The 23,422-nt window shown below is 44.8% G+C and overlaps 1 protein-coding gene across 1 annotated transcript; it reads right to left on the bottom strand.

Annotated features, from left to right (window-relative positions):
- Positions 1-482: 482 nt before the first annotated feature.
- RNF182 (ring finger protein 182) lies at positions 483-1,220 on the bottom strand. Its single transcript, XM_050941662.1, has one exon. The coding sequence runs from the start codon at positions 1,218-1,220 to the stop codon at positions 483-485; it is 738 nt and encodes a 245-aa protein (XP_050797619.1).
- Positions 1,221-23,422: the final 22,202 nt, after the last annotated feature.

The following is a 23,422-nucleotide window of genomic DNA, read 5'->3' as shown; positions in this document are numbered from 1 at the left end:
GGAACCTATGATATCTTGTCTTGTTCTTATAATAAACAACAAAGAGACTTAATTCACTAACAGACATAACACATGACAAAACAGAACATAATATGGGCTTTGCCTGGGTGGATGCCTAATGTTCCAATGTCTTCCAAGGGCCTGGTTCTGCTGCTCTGACTCATGTGACTAATCCAGTTGAAGAAAAGTGCTACTTATCTGAATAAGGGCAGCAGCATCAGGTTAGGTAATTTTGCTTTTTTTCCTATAGCTTAACCTTAAAAATTGACATGTAAATTTTATTTCCATTGGTTAGTATAATGAACAAGTAGAACAAAGTACAATAAATATCAAAGCAAAATTAAAAAACAAAATAAATGGATCATAAAATTGTGGCTATAGCTTCTGTTTAGTGTGATGAATAATAATAATAAATAAGAATACAACAGAGAAGATAAATTATGCTACAAAAATGGCAGTATCTTATTTGACTATATTTGTTATCAAGAAGACATGCAGTCCAGAAACTCATGGCATACACATTGGCAAAAGCCATAAACCATGAGAATAACAAGGCTCGAAGGAACAAGGCTGACAAAGACAACCCCCAGGGTGACTTTCTTAGATACCAGTAAGTAGATCCCTAACGGCAAGGAACTAAAGTATAGCAAACCTAACAACCAAATGAGCACTCGAATTGAGGTCTGGAAGAGCAAGGATGTACAGTTCCACACTGTCCAGTTGTGGGATACAGTTGCAACAGAGTCAAAACTCGTGGGCCTGTAGAATTCCACCACCGGAGTGGAGTTCAGAGTCTGTGGGCTTTCTCTCTGCACTTCCATGATGGTTATAACCAGGCAGTTGGAGGAAGCGTGAGAAGGGCTAACAAGAGACGCCAGCCTTTTGGGAGTTAGCAACAGTTCTGTAGGATTATCTGGTAGGCACTTCTTCCCCCTTCCCCCACAAGCCAAATTCACAAGGATGTTGTTGTCATCAGGAAGACTACTAACCTCATCATCAGGCAGGCATGTCTCAAACCTACAGAATGGGCACACTATAACTCCCTGAGGAGAGTCCCCAAAGTCTATGATCTTGCAAAGGCATTTGGCACATACTCTGTGACAACACTCTAGCACTTTTGGTTTCCTCTGTCTCTGATTATAGCGGTTGTAACAGATCTTGCACTCAAGCTCATCTGAGCCCTGGGACTCCACAGTATCCTCTGGTAGTTGACTGATCATTTCTTCTAATGGATTGTAGACGTGTGATGATGGGAGTCAAAAATAAATGCTTCACTAAGGATGCTATTAAGGTGCCCCTCAGATTATCACATCACCCATATCAATCAGGAAAACAAGAGAGGAAGATGTCACAAGTACCAGTAATCTTCATTCATTTTCAGCTTCTGTCAATGACTTTGTACTGTGTGGCCTTCACTCTGTGCCATGTATCCATGTAAACAAGACAATGTGGAGTTTCTGTAGAGGAAAGAGAGTCTAGCATTGTTAGCACTGAATTGACAACAAGTCTTTTACAGCTTTATCTTCCCAACAACATTTAAAAAGCTCTCTAAAACCATTCTTAAAATAGTTTTTGTGTGTCAGACAGGGCATATACTGCAACCTTGCTGATTATAAAATTTTATACCACTCCAGACATTTATGTATCCTTAGTCTCGTGTGTAGCCCCATTGCCTCTCTAACCCCGTTAAACTCTTATTGGAGTCTCGTTCTGTTAGATTTGTTCACTTATCTATGACCCTGTTTTTTATTTTTCTCTCTTTACATAGCAGTAAGCGCACCTCTTTTCCATTATGCTTCAAAGCCAAACTCACAGGGCAATGAGTGGTGGGCTTTTACTATCCAGTCAACAGTCCCCCTTAAAAATATATTTTGAGCCCAACCAGTACATCTCCCAAGTGCCCTGTCCCTTTTTTCCTGGTGCTTCTGACTTTGTATGCTGCGATGACTGGTTGTAGGCCCCTAACTAGAGAGAAGGTTGTAGGAAGCTTGCATTGCTGCACCCCCTGTACTGGGTGGGGTTTCTGCCATCAGGACCTGCAGCTTGGGTTGTGCTGACATAAATAAATAAGTCCTGCTATGTAACAGATATTGTGTGTATTATCCTGGCATGTTACAGATATTAAATACAAAACATTAAACAGTGCTGCCTACATTGGATAATAATAATTGTCAACCTCTTTAAACCAGTGCAATGTGCCAGAGGGCCAAAAATGTTCCATAATATTATCTCAAATTCATTCACATTCTTGGCCAAAAAACTAAGTTTCACAACATATTTTGAAGACCACAGCAAATTCATGCTCTGGCAGAGTACCAGAGACAGTGTGTATACAGCTAGCTACTTGCCACTCGGAACACCCTGTCCTAATACTCTGATCCAGCTGAGCTGTGCTGTGCTTACAGAGGCAGATAAAAATTTCCCAGGGCCCTGGGCCAGAGCAAATGGGGGGGCTCTCCCCCCTACTTCTGCCTATGGCCCCGCCCATGGCCCCGCCCATGGCCCCACCTCTTTCTGCCCCTTTCCTGGGATCCGCCCCTGTTCCACCCAGGGTCCACCCATTCTGCCTGCCCCACAACCTATTTGCTCCTTTCTGCATCTCCACCCTGCGGCCCCAAGACCGAAGAAGCTCTGTCCCCATGCCATGACCCTGGGGCTGTAGCAGGGAGTGAGAACTGCAGGAGACCAGGATCGGGACTCTGGGGCTTCTCCTGCCCTGCCTCCCAGGCTCTTCTGCCAGAGAGCAGGATCGGGCATGGGGGCTGCCCCTGCCCCACCCTGCGGCTTTTGCCAGGGACAGGGTTGGGGCAATCAGGGCTTCCTCTGCCAGGGATGGGGTCGGGGGCCACTGTGGGGGCTTCCCCCACCCAGGAGTTTTTACCAGGGAGAAGGTTGGGGGGTACTGGGGGCCCCCCCTTCCTGCAGCTTTTGCCAGGGTTGGAGGCCATTGGGGGGGAGGTGTCACCTGTTCCACGGCTTCTGACGAGGCCACAAAGGGAGCTTCCTCCGTCCCATGGCTTCTGTCAGGGTCAGGGGGTTACCGGCTGTAGAGAGAAGTCTTTTGGGTATTACTGTGTAGTCCTAATCAAAACTTATCTCTCTACATATTTTTGTTTTCTGGCCCTGATGAGCATTTCCAGACTTCACCACAGCCTAAGTCCCTGTATTTGTATTTGTCTATCAATCTTCAAACTTTAATTTCTTGACCATTAGTTTTGTCAAGGTCTTGATTTTTTTCCTCTCGGGAAATTTATATTTTCATCTTACACTGAGGCAGAATATTCTCTCATTTTTAGATTCTTCTGTCAATTAATTGTCATCCTCTCAGGCGACCAAACATCTCCTTTATGGATCTCTTTTTCCTATTGTATTTTGTCTTATTTGTCTTAACTTCCTGTTCAAATTAGGTTCTATTCTTCACTTTTAGGTCTTTAAAATTTACTTTCAAATGGTTTATACAAGATATAACACTTTGTTTTCCATTGCTGTTTTGTTCAATGAAATAGTACAAACACATAATAATATACTCCTGCGAGAATTTATAATATACAGACCACAGCATTCATTTTCTTAACTTATTTCTAAATCTTCTCACTTCATTTGCTAATCTTTCCAAACATCCTCCACATCTGATTGATAAAATTTGTATTATTTGTATTGTGTTAGCAATTGGAGGCATTCTACTAAGCACTGTAACCAGCTGGTCCCTGCTGCACAGAACTTAAAATCTAACTATACCAGGAGACACAAGCAGTGGATATTTTAAGTCTCACATGGCCACTGGTTACTTTTTGCACTTCTTTATTCATTCACACTAGTCTTTTTATTTTACTCCTAGTATCATTTCTAGATGACCTTTAGTCATACATAAATGCCATGAGATACTAATCCATCAAGAATTTGGGAAACCTACAAAATGGGCACAGTAAGATGAAATATGGGCCTTCAGGGATCCTAAGTCCCCCAGAAAAGGCTTAAAAAAAACCTAAAAAAATTCTGGGCCTTGGAATCCCCTGTCAGGGGATTGGTCCTGCTTTGAGCAGAGGGTTGGACTATATGACCTCCTGGGGTCCCTTCCAACCCTGATATTCTGATTTATAAAACCTGAGTCTCATCTGGTTTTTTTGTATTGGGTGTGATATAGGATAGTGAATTCATCAATTCACAATTAGAGTTGGTCAAAGATTCTGTCAAAACAGTTTTTTGACCGAAAATTGGGAGTTTGAGAAACCAAATTTTTTTTCACAAAGAGTCTGCTTGCCACAGAAAATTTCAACTTCTTGTTAAAAGCCCTCAACCACAAAATTTTTAGATTTGAACCAAAAATGTTTGGTTTTTCAATGAAAACTCAAACATTTCTGCAGAAAACGAACCCATTTTCCAACCAACTCTACTCATAATTTTATCACATTTGCTTGCATACCATAAACATGTATGCTAAAAAAAAATTTCTGTGTAGCAAAAATACAGTATTTTGCTCAATTCTATTCTCTTTATTTCACCAGATTCAGCACTACTATAAGACATCAAAATTCCATTGAAGTTCCACTTATAAAAGTAGCAGATTTGGCTTATCATTTCAGATTTCCTGAACCCCTTCTTCTGGCCTTCAAGTAATCCTCCACCTCTCCATGCTCATCATCACAAGCAAGTGCCACACAGACCAGACACACCAACTCAAAGCGGCACCATGCCCTGCCAGAACAACAGATGCAAAACCTGCAGCTGTATCTCCACTGCTATGGTGATCAATACCCCCACAACACACCTTTTAAGATTCCTGGGTCCAACAACTGCCTATCACAACATGTGGTATACCTCATCCAGTGCTCTAAATGCCCCAGTGACAAAGGACAGTTACCTGTTCTGTAACTGGTGGTCTTCGAGATGTGTTGCTCAGGTGTATTCCACAGTAGGTGTGCATGCTCGCCATGTGCACCGGTGCCGGAAGTTTTGCCCTTAGCAGTATCTGTAGGGGGGGAGCACCTCTGCAACCCCTGGAGTGGCGCCTCTATATCGCACTGTAAGGGGAGCTACGCACTCCCCCCACCCTCGGTTCCTTCTTGCCAGAGAACTCTGACAGAGGGGAAGGAGGGTGGGATGTGGAATACACCTGAGCAACACATCTCGAAGAATGCCAGTTACGGAACAGGTAACTGTCCTTTCTTCTTCGAGTGATTGCTCATGTGTATTCCACAGTAGGTGACTCCAAGCCATATCTGATGGAGGTGCGTAGGAGTTTAAGGGTTTCCGGGATGCAGTACTGCCCTACCAAACCCGGTGTCATCTCTTGCTTGGGAGACGATCACATAGTGCAAGGAAAAGATGTGGACAGAGGACAACGTGGCAGCTCTACATATGTCCTGGATAGGGATGTGAGCTACATAGGTGGCTGACAAGGCCCGAGCTCTTGTAGAATGTGCCTTAATGATAGGTGGCGGGGGAACCCCTGCCAGGTCATAACATGTGAGTATGCACGAGATGATCCAGCGCAAAAGGCGCTGGGTGGAAATCGGTTGTCCCCTCATCCACTTGGCTGTCGCAATGAACTGCTGTGAAGATTTCCGGAACGACCTGTTTCGGTCCAGGTAAAAAGCCAGCACTCTTCGCACATCTAGCGTGTGTAGGTGGCGCTCCCCATTGGAGGAGTGGGGCTTAGGACAGAGTACCGGTAGGAAAATGTCCTGATCCATATAGAAGGCAGAGACCATCTTCGGGAGAAAAGTGAGGTGTGGGCGAAACTGGACCTTATCCTTGTGGAAGACCATATATGGAGGATCCAAGGTCAAGGACCTAAGCTTCGAGACATGTTGGGCTGATGTGATAGCAACAAGGAATGCTACCTTCCGTGACAGGTGAGGCCAGGAACACGTGGCCAAGGGCTCAAAGGGAGGACCTGTTAGGCGGGACAACACTAGGTGTAGATCCCATTGCGTCATGGGGGGCCTAGCATATGGGAATGAATGATCCAGGCCCTTTAGAAAGTGGGAGGTCATATTTTGGGAAAAGACCAAGTGTCCCTGTACCGGCAGGTGGAAGGCCGATATGGCTGCCAAATGCACCCTGATAGAGGCGGCAGCTAGCCCTTGGGTCCTAAGGGACAGGAGGTAATCGAGAATAAGTTGGACCAATGCGGACAATGGGGAGGTTCTCTGCTCTCTCGCCCACCTAGAAAACCTGGACTATTTGGCCAGGTATGTCCGTCGTGTTGATGGCTTTCTACTTTCCAACAGAACTCATTTGACGTTCTCCGAACACCTTCCCTCCTCCTCGTCTAACCATGGAGCAACCACGCTGTCAGGTGAAGTGCAGCCAGGTTGGGATGGAGGAGGCATCCCCCTTCCTGGGAGAGGTGATCCGGGAGAAGTGGCAGCCTCCGTGGAGGAGCCGCTAGGAGTTGCAGGAGGGTCCCGTACCAGTGTTGATGGGCCCAATCCGGGGCTATGAGGATGACCTGCATCCTGTCTGCTTTTACTTTTTGCAGGACTTTGCTTATTGGGGGAAAGGTGGGACGGCATAGAAAAGTTGGCCCGACCACTGAAGGAGGAAAGCTGAGATTGACCCCCTTTCCACCCCTCCCCTGGAGCAGAACTGGGGACAGCATCGGTTATGGTCGGTTGCAAAGAGATCGACCCGGGGAACTCCCCACTCCCGGAAGAGCTGTAGGACGACCTCCCAGTGGAGTGGCCACTCATACTGGTGGGAAAGAACCCTGCTGAGGTGATCAACTCACACATTGTGGACGCCAGGTAGGTGGAAGGCTTGCAGGGCGATATCGTGGCCTATACAGAACTCCCACAGGCTCAGGGCTTCCAGGCATAGGGCCGAGGAACGCATTCCTCCCTGTCTGTTGATGTAATACATCGCAGCCATATTGTCTGTGAGGACTCTGACCACCTTCCCGTGAAAGTGCCCGCTGAAAGCTATGCATGCCAACCGTATTGCCCTGAGCTCCCTGACTTTTATATAGGGATAATTCTGAGGCTGACCGTCTTCCTTGTGTTTGAATGTTCCCTATATGGGACACCCCAGCCCAGGTCCAAGGCATCCGACACCAGGTCTAGTGAGGGGGAGATTTCTCGGAAGGGGATCCCTTGCAGCATGTTGCACGGGAGGGACCACCATTAAAGGGCAGCAACTACCTGGGACGGTATCATGACAACCTTGTCCATCCCATCCCAGGCCTGGGAATACTGGGAGGCTAGCCAGAGCTGCAGGGGCCTCATTATGAGCCTGGCGTGGCGAACCACATTTGTTCACGCCACCATATGCCCAAGGATCTGAAGGCATGCCCTCGCTGTTGTCACGGGGAAGGCCGTGATCGAGGCAATGAGACCTTTGAGGGTCTCAAACCTGTCTCAGGGAAGAGAGGCTGTGGTCTCCAATGAGTCCAGTAGCGCCTCTATGAATTCTATGCGCTGAACCGGAACTAACGTAGACTTGGTCTCATTCACCACTAGGCCAAGATCTGCGCATGTGGACAGAAGTCCAACCTGGGCCTGCACTTGGGATTGGGAGGCACCCTTGAGAAGCCAATTGTCCAGGTATGGGAAGATCTACACCCCTCTCCTCCAGAGGTAGGCTGCTACAATTGCCACGCATTTGGTGAAAACCCTGGGGGCCATGGAAAGGCCAAACAGGAAGACCATAAACTGATAATGGCCCCCCACTATCAGGAATTGGAGGAAGTGCCCGTGTCCCTCGAATACATGGATATGGAAATATGCATCCTGGAGGTCCAGGGCCGTGAACCAAACCCCCAGGTCCAGGGAGGGAACGATAGAGGCCAGGGATACCATCCGGAACCAGTAGTGGACCATAAAACTGTTGCGATCCCATAGGTCTAGGATGGGTCTGAGCCCCCCTTTCGCCTTCAGGATCAGGAAATACCGAGAGTAGAAACCCTTGCCCTGGAATTCTACTGGTACCCTTTCCACCACCCCCAGGCGGAGGAGGTGTGCCACCTCCTGGTGGAGGCGGGTGTGCTCCGGGTCCCCGAGGCTCACCCGGGGCGGGGTGTGGGGCATGTGTGTGGGAGGTGAACTGCAACATGTAGCCCTTGGAGACAGTGTTGAGGACCCACTGGTCTGATGTTATACGGTACCACTCCACATGGAAGGCAGATAAACAGTTGCAGAATGCAAACTTTATTAACTGGGGGGCTTCCCTGGCAACAGGGCCGGTGGCCCCCTGCAGAGTCAAAACCGCCTCTTTCCCTGCCTTTTGCCCTTCGAGGGGCCTGGCTGTGGGGCTGAGTGGGACTGACGTTGGGACCTACACCTCTGTTCCCTCAGTGTCTTGGGTGAGGGCTCGTATTTTCTCCTAGCAGGGGGAGCCGAAGCCTGCGGCCTGGGGTTGTCCTTCGCCGGAGGGACGTACAGACCCAAGGTTTGCAGGGTGGGGCAGGAGTCTTTCATCCTATGCAGGTGGACATCAGTTTGGTCCGCGAACAATGCTTTCCCGTCAAAGGAAAGGTCCTGCATCAAGGACTGGGACTCTGCAGACAGTTTGGACAGGAGAAGCCACGATGCCCTGCGCATGGATATGGCAGAGGCCATCGAGTGGGCTTTTATGTCAGCTGCGTCTGACGCCGCCTGGAGGACTGCTTTAGCCGCTGCCGCTTCTTCCGCTACCAGAGCCCTGAACTCCTTTTTGTCCCACGCTGGGAGGAAAGGTTCAAACTTTGGTAGGGACCCCCATAAGCTGAAGTCATACCGGCTCAGTAGAGCTTGATTGTTGGCCACCCTGAGCTGGAAAGTCACCGAGGAATAAACCTTCCTGCCAAACATATCCAGTCTCCTAGCATCCTTGTCTTTGGGGGTGGGCGCAGGTTGACCGTGATGTTTCCAGTGGTTCACTGATTCCACCACCAGGGAGTTAGGTGCCAGGTGGAAATACAGGTACTTGTGGTCTTTAGCCAGCACGAAGTATTTCCTCTCTGCTTACTTGGAGATGGGGGCCAAGGAAGCTGGGGTTTGTCACAGGGTAGTCGAGATATTGGCTACCCCCTCGTGGAGAGGCAGGGCCACCAGGCCCGGTGCCGATGACGAGAGCACATTAAAAAGAGAGTCAGATGGCTCCTCCATCTCCTCAGCTTGGAGCTGGAGATTGGATGCCACCCGCTTAAGGAGCTCCTGGTGACCCTTGAAGTCCTCCTGTGGAATGGGCGACGGTGCTGTTATGGCCTCCTCTGGTGCTGGTGAGGGAACTGGCACGGTGCCTAGGGCATGGGGGGGTACCAGTGGGTCAATGTGCAGGTCAGAGTCTGGGTGTGGTGCCATCGGCTCGAGACCCGTTGACTTTTCCCTCTGCCGAGGAGAGGAGGCCGAAGGAGCCTGGGACGCTCTGGCCACCAAGCAAGATCTAGCCCGGGCGGGCATCTGAGGCCACGGTGCCCATTGACACCACTGCCCCTGCCACAGTGTGCTGTGCCACTGACCGACTTGGGGGCCAGGTGGTGCAGTTTGTTTTCCCTGAGCAGCACGACTCGGAGATGGGCGGCTGGGTGCCAATGCTGAGGTCACCGTTGACTGTATGGTACCGTAGGAGAGGCGAGAGTGATGGTGCCTTCCATGTGACCGGGACCTTGACGATGAGGACCGGTACCCGTCTGAGGTGCTGCTCCTGTACTCGGTGGCCGGAGCTACGACGTGCTAGTACTGGTGGACCACAAGAGGAGTCCCACGTGCGATGTCTAGTAGAGTTGGAACTTGAGTCGGAGTGTCGATGTTGGTGGCATCGGGATCGGCTACGGTAGCTGCGACGCATGAGGTGTGGAGGAGCCCCGAGGTTCCCATGCAGGTGGCAAGCCGGTCAGCCTGAGTGGAGTAGCGGGCTGGCGCGAGCTGCAGGAAGACTGCATCGACCAAGGCAGCGAGCAGTCCTTGGAGTGGGGACTGTGCCACATCGGGGAGGTCTGTTGTGCTCCCCATGGTGGCTTCCCTTGAGATAGGAGGCCAATCTCGGGTGGCGCCCCAGGTACCAGGAGGGTTAGGGTGTCACGCACGGCCTGTGCAGCTTCCGATGTCAATGGCATCCCCTCCGCAGGAGAGGCATGCGCGGATGGGACTGAGCTGCTGCGTTCAACGCGAGCTGGAGGCCTGGGTCCTGAGGGGGATCGCGGGCTGCCCAGCTTGGGTCCGGCCTCACCCCTTTCCTTCTCTCAGCGCCGCTGAGTCTTCCCTTGTTTCTTGGAGGGGGAGCGGTGCCAGCTAGTGGAGGGGACTTCGCTCTGCACTGAGGTTGCGGTGCTGGGCACCGAGTCTCTTCGGTGTGTCGGTGCTGGGGCCAGCGCTGATTCCATTAGGAGAGAATGAAGCCTAACGTCCCTCTCCTTAGTTCGCAGCTTGAATGATCTACAGATCCTGCAGCGCTCACATATATGAGTTTCGCTCAAGCAGTGGAGACACTGATTATGCGGGTTGCTTCTTGGTATAGAACTGCGACAGGAGTCGCACGACTTGAAGTCTATGGCACAGGGCATGTCCCGAGCCCAGTCAACTAACTTGAGAAACTATTGAACTATTGGAACAACTGTACTACTAAGGCTAACTAGAGAAGCTGCAGCAAGGCTGGAGCATGAAGTTCCGACTACCTTCACTGGCGGCAAGAAGGAACTGAGGGTGGGGGAAATGTGCGGCTCCCCTTACAGTGCAATATAGAGGCACCACTCCAGGGGTCACAGCAGTGCTCCCGCCGTACAGGTACTGCTAAAGGAAAAATTTCCGGCACCAGTGCATGTGGTATGCACGCACACCTACTGTGGAATACACATGAGCAATCACTCAAAGAAGAATAGTGGGTGAAACCAGACAGACAATCACTATGCTCTCGAATGAGCTGACACAGCAAAATGATAAAAACAAAGACAAAAACACGCTATCACCTGTATGTGAACACTTTCCACAAAACGATCACTCTGTATTTGACCTGTCAGTCCTCATCATCAACAAAAGCAGGCACAACACTTTCAAAAGATGAGCCTGGGAACTTAAATTCGCAACTTTGCTAGACACTAATATCATGGTCTTAGAGACGCTGGATTTATGGATTTTTACAGCAATTTGTAACCTACTAACCTCCGTTTTCATACTATGACCACAGGGGTGTTAGTAGGCCACCTCACCCTGATCGGTCCCTTTACATATGTACAAACTACTTATGCTAAACTATCTGTTTGACCTTTTATTTAGCTGTGATGCTGGGAGTACTTTTCCCAGAAGAGTGCTGTGTAGCTCAAAAAACTTGTCTCTTGTGCCAACAGAAGTTGGGCCAATAAAAGGTATTACCTCACCCATCTTATTTCTCTAATATCCTGGGACCGACTTGGCTACAACACTGCATACGAAAGAGAACAGAGGCAGCCAGGAAGCTGGAAGTTGGGTATGTGTAGCAGCACAGATTCCAGTGCCTTTGGGAACTAGAGTCCAGGGCCACACACAAGCACAGCTAAAGAGAGGTTAGAAATCAGTGTTAGTCATGCAAGAAGTTCCCTCTGTATCACAGTTCAAGCATGCTGATAGGGCAGTGTTTGTGGGATGCTTGCCCCACCACTGCTGTGCAGATAAACACAGGACTCCATTCGTCAAGGCTATCCAGCCAGTGCTTTTTACTAGCACCTAATTCACACAGATTTGTGTGTGCGTGGAAGTTCATGGTTATAGGTACACTATATGCAAATATTCATATTAACTCTGTCATTAATTTGCATAAAACGTCACCTGAAGTTGTGCAAAACTTGGTAGTTATGAAAAAAGTACTGAGAGAATAACTGGCCAAGGAGCAGGGGAAATGGGTGTTAGTTGTCTGTTGGGGCCTATTGGGGAGTTTTATTCCCCTTACTTGAGCTTGCTTGCTTAACATAGACTCTTGTAGCCATTTGAAAACTGCTCTGCTGCTGCACTCATTTGCTTGGGGGTGGAGAGGGGCGAGGAGGGGGAGGCGTGTTGCCAGCTTGCAAGGGAGGCATGATGGTGATCCTGAAGGGGAAGCAGGGTGATGCCAGGTGCTTAAACTATCTGGTTGGATCTCTTTCTGTGTCTCCAAGCTGTTATGCAACAAAGTGGGAGACAGCCAAGTTGCTAGTTGCATGAGCAGGTGCCCTGATGTTTTCCTGTGGGCTGGTAACCACCAGAGAAACCTCTGGTGCTTGGGAATATGCCACAAGTGCTGCTGCTCTCCACTGAACATGGAACAAATCATTTTTGGGGCCTAGAAGTGGGAACAGGAGCCCTTTCATATTCCTGATGGGGCTGCTCCACCTCAGCAAGTACTGATAAGGTTAGGGATCTATTGCTATTTACAGGGGAAATAAAAATGAATGTAAAGAATCCCTTACAAAAGCTCACTTGCAAGGAGCAGAGTAAACATCTGCTATCTTCCATGGGGTCAGGGCAAAGTGTTTCAGCAAATATGCCAGCAGGAGGAGCTTTGAGTTAAAAAAAAAAAAAAAAGGAACTGGCATCATCTCACTAGTTTGGATGGAAATACCCTGATATAACTATAGTCCAGAGCAGGGCATCCATATTAGAGGGATCCTATTTACAAGAAGTATTTAAACTTCACTACAAAGGCCACACTTTGTCTTTAAAGCTTTGTAGCTGATTTTTTACCTATATACCATCCACACCTATATTATAAATCAACAGCTCCTCCAACAAAAACTCTTTACAAATGACAACAACCCAGTCCAAAATGACAGAGATGAAACAGCCAGAGGCACACTGCCCTTCAAAAGAAGAGACTTTTTAAAGCTATCAAAATACTTTCCTTCAGAAATCTCACAGAAGCTTTGATCACGTCTAGCTTTCCCAACAAATTGCAACCTCTTCTTTGGTATTGATTGAAAACCATATCTCCTGTAGACCAGTGCATTCATATTCAACCACTTCCAACTATATACTGTCTCAGCAGCAAGTGCTCATATCACTGGATTTTTCCAGCTTGTGCTATGCAGTCTGCTAAAATAAAAAAACTGCTTTACTAATGCTGACATTTGTATACACTACATTCAAAGCTCCGGCAGCTATAGTGTGTTCAACCTGTTTCATGCCACATTTCTGCTAGCATTGGACAGTTTTTAACAATGAGCATTTGCCTGTCAGCTCTAATCAATGTGTCACTTTGCATTAGTTACAGGATGTGGGATATCGATCTGTTCTTGGTTTATAGTCAGCTGTGTAACTACATTGAAAAGTGCCTTAGTGCATTCTTTGCATGATGAAATGATTCTTACTGAGCAAAGGAGAGAAGTGTGGTTTTTTTTTAATAAGGGTTTCAAAGAAAACCCAAGAAATACCAGGCATGGAAGAGAAAATTTGCAACATGTGCAGCTTAAAGGTTTTATTACTATTTTATAAATAGCTAATAACACATACAATAAATCTGAGTCAGGGACTGCTTTTTACCAGAGATTAGGAGAGCACTTAGCACAGTGGGAGCTCTAAGTACTGCTGTGATACAAATAACTCTAGAATACAAAATATAGAAAATTGACATTCGGGTACAGGTGCATGAAGCAAGTGAATAGCATATACAATTGTGTTATAGTTACAAAGAGTATAAATACATGTATTAAACTGTCACAAACCATATGTAATTCTTCCTTGTATCAATAGTCTAGGTGAGATGTTTAGGATCCTCTTCTCCTCACTAATGCACAGTAACTTAGAGTATATTTATCTTTCTGAATAGGTGAGTGCGTACCTTGGCCTTTGAAAGTTTATAATATGCAGTAACAAAGTGTTTAAGCTATTGTGTGGTTTAAGGGATAACAGTGTAATCAATGGGTAATACCATTTTTCTGATTCCGTTGGTAAAGTTTCCTTGTGTAGGCAGGGCAGACATTACTTACCTTGTTTTGTATCTAATAAAGAGTGATCGTTACCTACTACAGTTCTGTACTTTGCCTCGGCATGTACTTTCCACCACATTTTTGCCTATACATGTGCAGAGATCACCAGATTCCACTACGTGTAACCTAGTGTAATTTGTATTACTTCTTAATTATGGTAATACTAAAACTATGTGCCGGGTAGCAAGTGAAAGTGACAGGAATATCTGAGGATGTTTATTGAAAACACAATACCCCGCATAACTTCCCTTTAGCTCTAGACAGAGGCTAAGACAATGCAGATACCAATCTTGCAACTGACTATGACGTAGACTGCTCCGTGAATGAGGCACACAGAAACCAGCTTTTCCCGAGAAAGATTTTATTTCTCATATATAATTATTAAATCATTTACACAGCAATATGCTAGTGGAATATTTGTATCCAAAATAAAGCTGTGTTTTATTTTATTTTTAGAATAAAACCAATAAAACACAAAGGGCCAGGTCTCACAGAAGATGTCTATTGACTTCAGTGGATTAATGCTAATTTACACAATTTAAAGATCTGGCCCCAATTTGTATTTAAAATGGTAACAAAATTAGTTTTGTTAAAAAAAATTATTGAACAATTATTTCTTTTTTTAAAAAAACCTTTTAATTAATTCATTTCCTGTTTATGTGGGCTTCCACTTTTTTCTGTATTGGACAAACTGTTTGGTTACTTTTTCCTGCAATACTTTTTCACTGCAGCTGGCTTTCTCTTTATGACCCTGAAATCAAAAGAAATGATCCATTATAATATGAATAAATACTGCACAATAGAAATCATATCTTTAAAAACACAATCATTATGCTATACAAAGAGATAAGACAATTACTTCATAGAGCAGGCTCAAAGATTTACCACTCTCTGGTAATATTTTTTTCACTGGCTTGCTGAATTAGGTAGATAATCTGGGGACCTGTTTTCCTTCTCCAGATTTTTTGCCCTTCAGAAGCTCTGAGAATTACTGTGCTGTTTGTAAGACACTGATTCTGGATGATAAATTGAAAAGATATACAATGATAAATAAAGAAGCTTTCCAACATTTTATTATGTTCATTAATGTTTAATAATGTGATCTGCAGATATGTAAACCATTTATCTTTATGCTCAGCGTTAATAAAAAGCCATGTTATTACACTGGGTTTCAGAATGCCTGCCAATTAAAGATGATAACATTGTGGAAGTTTGCTTGACACAATACATTTGAATGTAACACATTAAAGCGAGTTAAGAAGCACGGTCACAGAAGTTTTTTGGGTTTGGGTTGGGTGTTTTTTTCTCAAGATTTATTGTTGTACTGGAAAGTGTTGGTTAATGCATACAAAATTACACATCACTAAAATACTACAGAATTGTTTCCCTTAGGACATATTTTGTACTTTCTATCATTTGGGAGGGACCTTTGAGTGTGGGAACAGATGAGAACAAATTACAGTTACTCAGTCATGATTTCTTCAGTCAGGTGAAATTACCATCTGCGCCAAGGAACAAAAAAGGCCTGTATACTGTAAATCCCACTTAAACCTTCAAAATAGAGTTTAAATAGAAATTAAGCAGTACATAGGCCTTGCACAGGTTTTCTGGTCTGGGGCTATAAATACTTCCAGCATGGAGTGCAAGAGAAGGTGTAATTCTTCCTTCTACTATTGCTATTACAACAGCTTCCCTAACACTGCAATGTTTTACTTGGTACACCTTGCTAATTAGCCACTGAACATCTATATGTGGAAAAGAGATGGTTCTGAAGCAACCCCCTAGATCCGGAAACCCTGAAATTTCAGGAAATTCAGATCTGATTCTAGATTTGAACTCTATAGTCTGTGCCTGTCTCTAATATGTAAATCAGTGATGAGTGCAAATCAGAAAGTTTGGACATTTGGATGTTTATCTCTAGCTCTCTGAATTTTGATTCAGTCTGTGCACATGAAGTGAAATCTTGATCCCAATACAGTCAATGAGAGTTCCGCCACTGACTTCAATTGACCCAGGATTTCACCCAAGAAATTTCCAATCCTCTTGTAAAACTTCCAGTACTCTCTGGTAGCCAGGCTGGCAAGTCCATAAAAACAGCCTGGGTGTGTCCTGGGTGAAACCAGGAAGTCCAAAGCCCTATGAAAATTAAATACAAAACCAATGAACTATGATTGTATTGATCTCAGAAAATATTCCATTTTAATTGGTTCAAATTTTAAGCAAAGATCTGTGTAAAAATTCTCTCATATTCTTATTTTATCTGAACAAGCTAGCACAGCCACAATATAAAAGGAAAAAAACAAAGGAATTATATTTGATGCAGTGTTGATACTGAAGCTTATGTATATTTTGCTATGTGGGTTTTATGTTTTATTCAGAATTGGTATGATTTTTCTTTGCCAAATAGAAAAGAAAATGTGAAAGACAACTGTTTTTACTTTAGTTACAGAATGCTTACAATTCAAAAGTGGCAGAACAACCTACTTTAGATATGAACTTTCACACATGAAGCAACCCTCTCAGTCCTTACCTCCATTTTCTGGAGAAAATCTGAACCAAACTCTGTTCTGATTGATGTTCTATGCAATCTCCATAGCTTCAGGGGTCACCTGAGGAACATATCATCAAACTCTCTACATACATTAACATGTAAGACCCAAACTTAGGTTTACTTGGAAAGCATATTTAAAAATAAGTGTTGGGATAAAATAAATACATTTTGTGCAATATGCCAATATTTGGTTTGCCAAAAATTTGACATTCCCTTCTCAGTTAACTTTACTACAAATGGAATTGTATTGATGGAACCGAGAAGGGGATCTGGTTTATAACTCTCAAATATGCTAAAAAGAACACTAATAAATTAAAAATCCAGATGTTGAGAGAAAATGAAATATCATTAAATTCTACTACTTACTGATCATAGGATAAAGCTAAGATGCATGCCTCCATTGTGGTCTTCTTGGTGTTTGAGTGATCACGCAAATGAAAAAAATAGTGAAGAGGCACTAAGTTGGTCCATGACTACATTAGTCACCATACAGATGTTTGTATTCATATGGGAATGATCCATTGGACATGATTTGTTCACAAGGGGGAAAAAAAGCAGATATAACAACAATCCAGTAAATTTGCTTTATGCTTCAAATTTTCTTAATGGTCACTTAATTTGTGACAGTCCTTGCTGGCAATTATGCAGCACCAGCATGCTTCATTTTCATCTGATTTTCAAAGGCATATTTCCTTTGCCTTGACAGTTTTCATGAATAATTAAATGGAAAAATTCTGGCTGTATTTTTACATAAAGGATGAGCTAATTAGAACCTGAGTCCTCCCTTGAACAAGGTGAATACTGCAAAAAAGTATCTGTGAACATTCATTTGAATTTTTATTTGAGCCGTTCATGATTGAAAATAGTCTACAAGGAGTATCATAGCAATTCCTGCTCTGTACAGCAGAATTTCAGTTTCATAAACAGAGGCCCAGATTGTTTCCCCAGCATCTGCACATAGAAGAGCCCTCCACATGCAGAACTCTCTTCCTCTGCATGGAAGGGGCACTATAGCCCTTCAGGAGCACTGTTTCCTACACTCACCTTCCCCCACCTCATCTCAGACCTTGCTGGACTCTCTGCACAGTCGGGGATCCACACAAGAAAAGCGGGAGTGGGATAGTGAGCTGGGAAAATAAAGGGTTTGGGGTAGGATGCTCCTGTAGCCCTATGGAACTTATATAGCAAAATTAATAAAACTCTAGGCTGGGTTAATATTTCCATAGTCTCCAACAGGGAGCTTGGAGGGAACCATTATCAGAGGGAATCCCTGTCAGTGCAGTTCCAATGGGAGCTGAGCTGGGGGCAGTGGCCGTTAGGAACCAGAGTAACTGCATGAACACTGGGCTTTCACATGAATGGGATCAGCTTTTCCAAAATAGGAAGACCCACCCACTTCCCCACAGGAGGGCAATAGGGGATAATTTCTGTGGAGGATTTTCACATAAAAAAGTCCCCTCCCACGGCTTTCCAAACAGGCCCAAAGGAAGTACAATGCAGGGACATTTTGCTCTGTGTTTATACAGCACCTAGCGCAATGGGGTCTTGGTCCATAACTAGGGCTCCTAGGCATTACTGCAACACAAACAAAAATACCATTCTGGCTAGCCAAGGATTCCACACAAAGTTGTGTGATCGTTTCTCAGTCTATAAGCTAACTTTTCCACTGGTGAAACTTCCGAAGTCCACTCCTGTCCTGTAGGGACCTATTCCGATTTCCATTGCTGTGCAATATAGAAATTTAATTTTTTTAATGAATTTACTTCAGTGGAGCTCATGCCCCTTTATTTGTTTTATGTGAATGCTCTAGTGTATGAGTTTATTGCCAGGAATGATCACAAAAATGGCAGATTTTAGGTGAACATTGCAGGGTATTCACAGAAAGGGAAATGCCAACGTTCATACTAGAAACCTGTTTCTAAGAGTTAGGCTAATCCAGTACTGGAACAGAAATATGTCATATGCTCTATGTTTTCAATCAAAACCACTTGTATTTCAGATACTAAATAAACCACTCTCAAACAAGCTACAAAAGAAAAAATATTTGCAGAAATTATTCTATGAATAATTTGGAACAACAGATAAATGAGACAAAACTTCAATCTGTTTGCAGAAATTTAAACAGAAAAAGAGGTGAAACTGGTTGAATAAATCACTTGGTACAAATGATTTTCCCAGCTGCAGTCTGTGCTTACCTCAAATGTGCAATATAATTTATTGCAATGGACTTTTATGCTATAATGCAATTGGGAACTGAATGCAGATTCCTTTTAAACAATAGGAATGCAAGTGTTAGAAAGGCAGTTTTGGGACTTCCTTGTAACTGCTATAAATTAGTATGAAGCTGTCCAAGTGCTACAAAATGCTGCCTCACCAGCCCCACGGCTGCTGGAGCATTGCTGTGACTTGCTTAAATCAAATTAATGATGGAATAAGACTTCTCAGTCTTCAAGAGGACTGAAATTGCATTATTGAGACTTAATATGGTACTTAGCAGTGAAATGTGCTGGTCTTGTCCCAGTCGTGGGCTGTCCATGAAAGCGAATATTGTATTGACAGCAACTGGAGACAATCCTTTAACTTAAGCAGTAAAGTTATTGCTATTGGATACAATGCTCTCTAGTTCAAGAGAAGGGCAGAATCTTCACTGAGGGAACTTGTATATATAATGGTAATACATGGACCATGAATGTTCAGCAACAAAACTGATAGTGGACTGTTAAGAGACTTTCATGCCAGGCCAGAACATGCAGATATGCAGTCCCCTTGCACTTTATTACAACTGGAACCAACACTTTAGTGCTGCTGTTGTTGTTTAGATTAGGACTGATGATGTGATATTCCTGCTGGAGTATTTAATTCTAGGGCTTCCCTGGAACTGGATGAGGGACAATCATATTATGGCTCGATCCTGCAAACCCTTACTCACCTGGATAGGTCCTAGAGACATGAGCAGTTCCAGTACACTGAGGAGGTTGGCCAGTCAGTTGGCTGTGGAAGAGACAGGGCAACACTCACTAGATGGAGTGAGCTCAGAATATCCCTCCAAAGTGCTTGTGGATGGGAAGGGATTGGATTCTTGAGGGCAACTTTGCTGCTCTCCACTTTACTGATTGCAGTCATAGATGGGAGAGTAGGTATTTCAGAGTGCTGGCTGACTCTGGTGGAAAGTGGGAAGAAGGAAGGAATTGTCTCCCCTTCTGTTAGCCAGTGAAACTCTTCTCTTCACTGTGAGAGACAATTCCTCCCCCAAAGTAATTTCTAATGAAGCCATGACTAATATGGCAGTAGAGAGGCATCTCAGATTACATTTACAGCCCTTAAGGATTCCATGCATTGTCTCTGTGGATGCTCTCAAACATCCCTCCCATGCCCTGGATGCCAGTACCACTCCTTGGGCACTGAGCATGGTGAGCTGCAGAGCTCCCTCTGCACTGCGTCTGCTGAGTGGTTGCATCACAATTTGGCCATCTGTGATTTCTCAACTGTGTCCATCAGACAATCTGAAAACACGTGCGCAACTGAAAAAATAAAATGCATCTGACAAGCATCAGCCTCAAATAGAATCCACCTGGAAAATAGCTAAGCACACTTCTCGCTCTTACCCCATCAGGAAAAAATTGAAAAAGTTAGTCTTCCAGAATATATGTCATACAAGAGGAAGGGACTTCAAGAGGCAAAGGCCCACCATTGGAAGTTGTCTGACTCCAGTTTCCAGACTTGCAAATCTATTACCAAAGGTATGGTTAACAAAAGTGCTCCAATGATAGAGCATATATAGAGCAAAATCCAGACCTTTATTGCACTCCAAAGGGAACTGATACCCAGACTTCAGAAAACAAGTGCCATATATTCCCAGTTAAACTGCACTGACATCACTGAGCAAGCAGGAACCCGCCACACTCTGTACTAGCTGTAGCTTCCAACAGGTTTTCAAAAGGTAACCCCAAAAAGTGCATATTGCAACAAAAGAATATAGAGGTCATAAAAGCCTGGATAATTGTGGCCACGCCTGCAATACAGAGAAGTGGTTGAAATTATTTAGCCAATGCAGATGAAAAGAGGTACTTCTAACTATTGACACTACATAGGAATTTGTTAAAAATTAGGGGTCCAGAAGAAAACACAAACTGAGACGTTTTTGACAAAGGGCATGCATACCCCTTTGACAATGAGTGCAGATACCCCCCCTCACTACACTCTCAAGATGCTTCCAACTACTCATCAGCTCCATTTTAATTTGGTCTGACAGTGTTCTAACAAGTTTAGTCTTGTCCATACTCCTGTTTTGGCAGGCAACGGGACACTGCATGAGAGAAGTGAAAACGTGACAAAGAACTGCATATCATCATATACTCATGGTGTTGGAGACCTACTGCGTCTCACATATGTTGAGCAGGGAGAGTGACAAAAAGGAACTTTGCAGAATCTCTCATAAGAGCATTGTCAGGGCAGAAAAAACAATTGCCTAGCACAAGTTTCAGGATCCTCTAGTCTGAGAGGAAAGAGTGGACCTACTTGGTGGTAATCAGGTCCACTACTGCCAAGTTCAGCAAAATCTAATGGTCAGTGGTACTGAAGGTTGCTTAGTGATCTAAAATAGCTAAGAGGAAAAAATCAAATGGTTAAACTAGTGCAGTCTACGTGCCAGAAATAGTTTAAAAGGTATCAGAATTGTTCCACTACAATCTTCTCAGTAACCTGGCTCAACTGAGGAAGATTAGAAACATGGCAGTAGTTGGCAAAATTCATATAAAGTGATGACTTCTTAAACTTGAACCTAACACTCGTTTGTGAAAAAGTGGATCCTTGGCAATGATTTCTTTCAGGAAATCTTAACCAGCAGTATACCCAATAATTCCTTCAGAGGAAGCCATAAGGAACCTGAGTCTACTAGCTCATAGCTTTCAGGCCAAAGCTCTGCCAGCACATCTAGCACCAAGAATCAGATTTTCAGCCTTTCTCTGCCCCTAAGTGGGCAGCTAAGGAGGCTGGGCGTGCTAGCTCTATGTCACTCCAAAGACCCCCCTAGCATAAGGAGTATATTGGGGATATGCAGGGGGTTTGTGGTTGGGATATGCTGTGCTCTAGCAGTCTTTGAGGGCATAATGGCCTCTAGGGAACCTTTTACTAGCCAGAACATGGAGCAGCCCTGAGGCTACTCTTAGGCCTGGTCTACACTTAAACCATAGGCTGACAGCTATGGTGCTCAGAAGGGTGAAAAATCCACATCCCTGAGCGCTATAACTACCTAAATCCTGGTATAGGTGCAGGGCAGGTCAACAGAAGAACGATTCCATTGACCTAGTTACTGTTGCTTGGAGAAGTGGTGTTCCTACAGTGACAGAAAAACCCCTTCTATCACTGTAGGCTGTGCTGCATCTACCCTATAGGATTATGCCAGCATAATGTCCTTGTAGCGTAGACATGGCCTTAGTAATGCTGGGAGCAGGTAAGAGGAGCAGAAAGGTGGCAAGTGCTCCAGTGTATCTGAAGATTTATCCCTCAGCATGTGTAACCTGTCAAAACTCAGAAATGATGTGCTTCCTATCCACCCTCCCAAAAAAAGATTTGCTACCACAGAGACAGCTAATCCAATAAAATCTGATCATTCTTGTCTGCAAAGTAGACAGAAAATGTCTTGCAGTGAGAATCACCTTGTTCTGTTTTGGGGCAAGGACAACCTGGGTTCCCTATTTTGTCCTCCACCCAGAACAGTTCTACTAGTCAGGACTTTGTGGACTCTATGGAGTAGGTATGAAAGCTTTCTTTGCCTTCACCACAGTCATGGCCTTTCTCCAGGGCCGCCCAGAGGATTCAGGGGACCTGGGGTCTTCGGCGATAGGGGGCCCCCGCTTTGGCAGTAATTTGGTGGCGGGGGGTCCTTCGCTCTGGGACCCGCCACCGAAGTGCCCCGAAGACCCACAGCGGGGGCCCCTCGCTGCCGAATTACCGCCAAAGACCTGGCACTTCGGCGGCGGGTCCCGCTTCGGCAGTAATTTGTAGGCGGGGGGTCCTTCCACCCCAGGGTCCAGGGTGGAAGGACCCTGCAGCCGAAGACCCGGAGCGAAAGAAGCTCCAGAGGCCCGGGCCCCACGAGAGTTTTCCGGGGCCCCCAGAGCGAGTGAAAGACCCTGCTCCGGGGGCCCTGAAAAACTCTTGTGGGGGCCCCTACGGGGCCCGGGGCAAATTGCCCCACTTGCCCCCCCATGGGTGGCCCTGCTTTTTTCTGTCATTTGCATACTACTACACTTGAAATGGTGAACTATTTTCAAATATTTAAAGTGTGTTTTACCACTTAAACATACCTGAAACACAAAAATCACTAAGGCATCTCACTGTCTCAGAAATTTCTCCATATGGCCTTCCCAGCAGTCTAACTAAAAAGTTTAGATAAAGGCAACATAAGAAGTAATATAAAGTTTAGAAAGCAGGATCATATAAGAGTTCTAATACTTGCTTACTTAGCTGTTCTACCAGGTATTGTTTGAGACCCGATATATTATTTGTCACACAGTACACTGTGTTTTAGTTAAGTGCCTGGTTAATTGCATTAATTGTTAGATGCTGTACAATGCAAGAAGAATATGAATTGGAACCATCAAAAATTCTAGATTTCACTCTAATATGGACATAAATCTCTTTAGCAATGTATTATTTTCTTAATAAGTACTCCTAGCAATGTCACTTTTCCTTTTAGAGTGTCACAAAAGAACAGTTTGGTGGAGAAGAAAAGAATGAAGCAGGATAATGAAGGATAATTCTTGCCTGGTCCAAATTAAGAATGAGAAGACACTTTGACAGGGAAAGAAACATTAAGATTAAGATTACATTAAAAAGTAGAATTAATGTTTCTTTAAAATAATTAAAGAATTCAACGATTTTAATAAAACAATACCAACTCTACCCTCACTGCTCTGAGCTGTTAATGGAATGGTCTGCTGAACACTCCACTGCGTATGATATCTTTTCCAAAAAGTGATGTGCGAATGATCAGCCAGCTAAGTGACTTGACTGAC

Source organism: Gopherus flavomarginatus, chromosome 2, assembly GCF_025201925.1.
Source record: "Gopherus flavomarginatus isolate rGopFla2 chromosome 2, rGopFla2.mat.asm, whole genome shotgun sequence".
Taxonomy (NCBI): Eukaryota; Metazoa; Chordata; order Testudines; family Testudinidae; genus Gopherus; species Gopherus flavomarginatus.
Note: the sequence above shows the minus strand (reverse complement) of the source record. Positions and strands in the feature narration are given on the sequence as shown.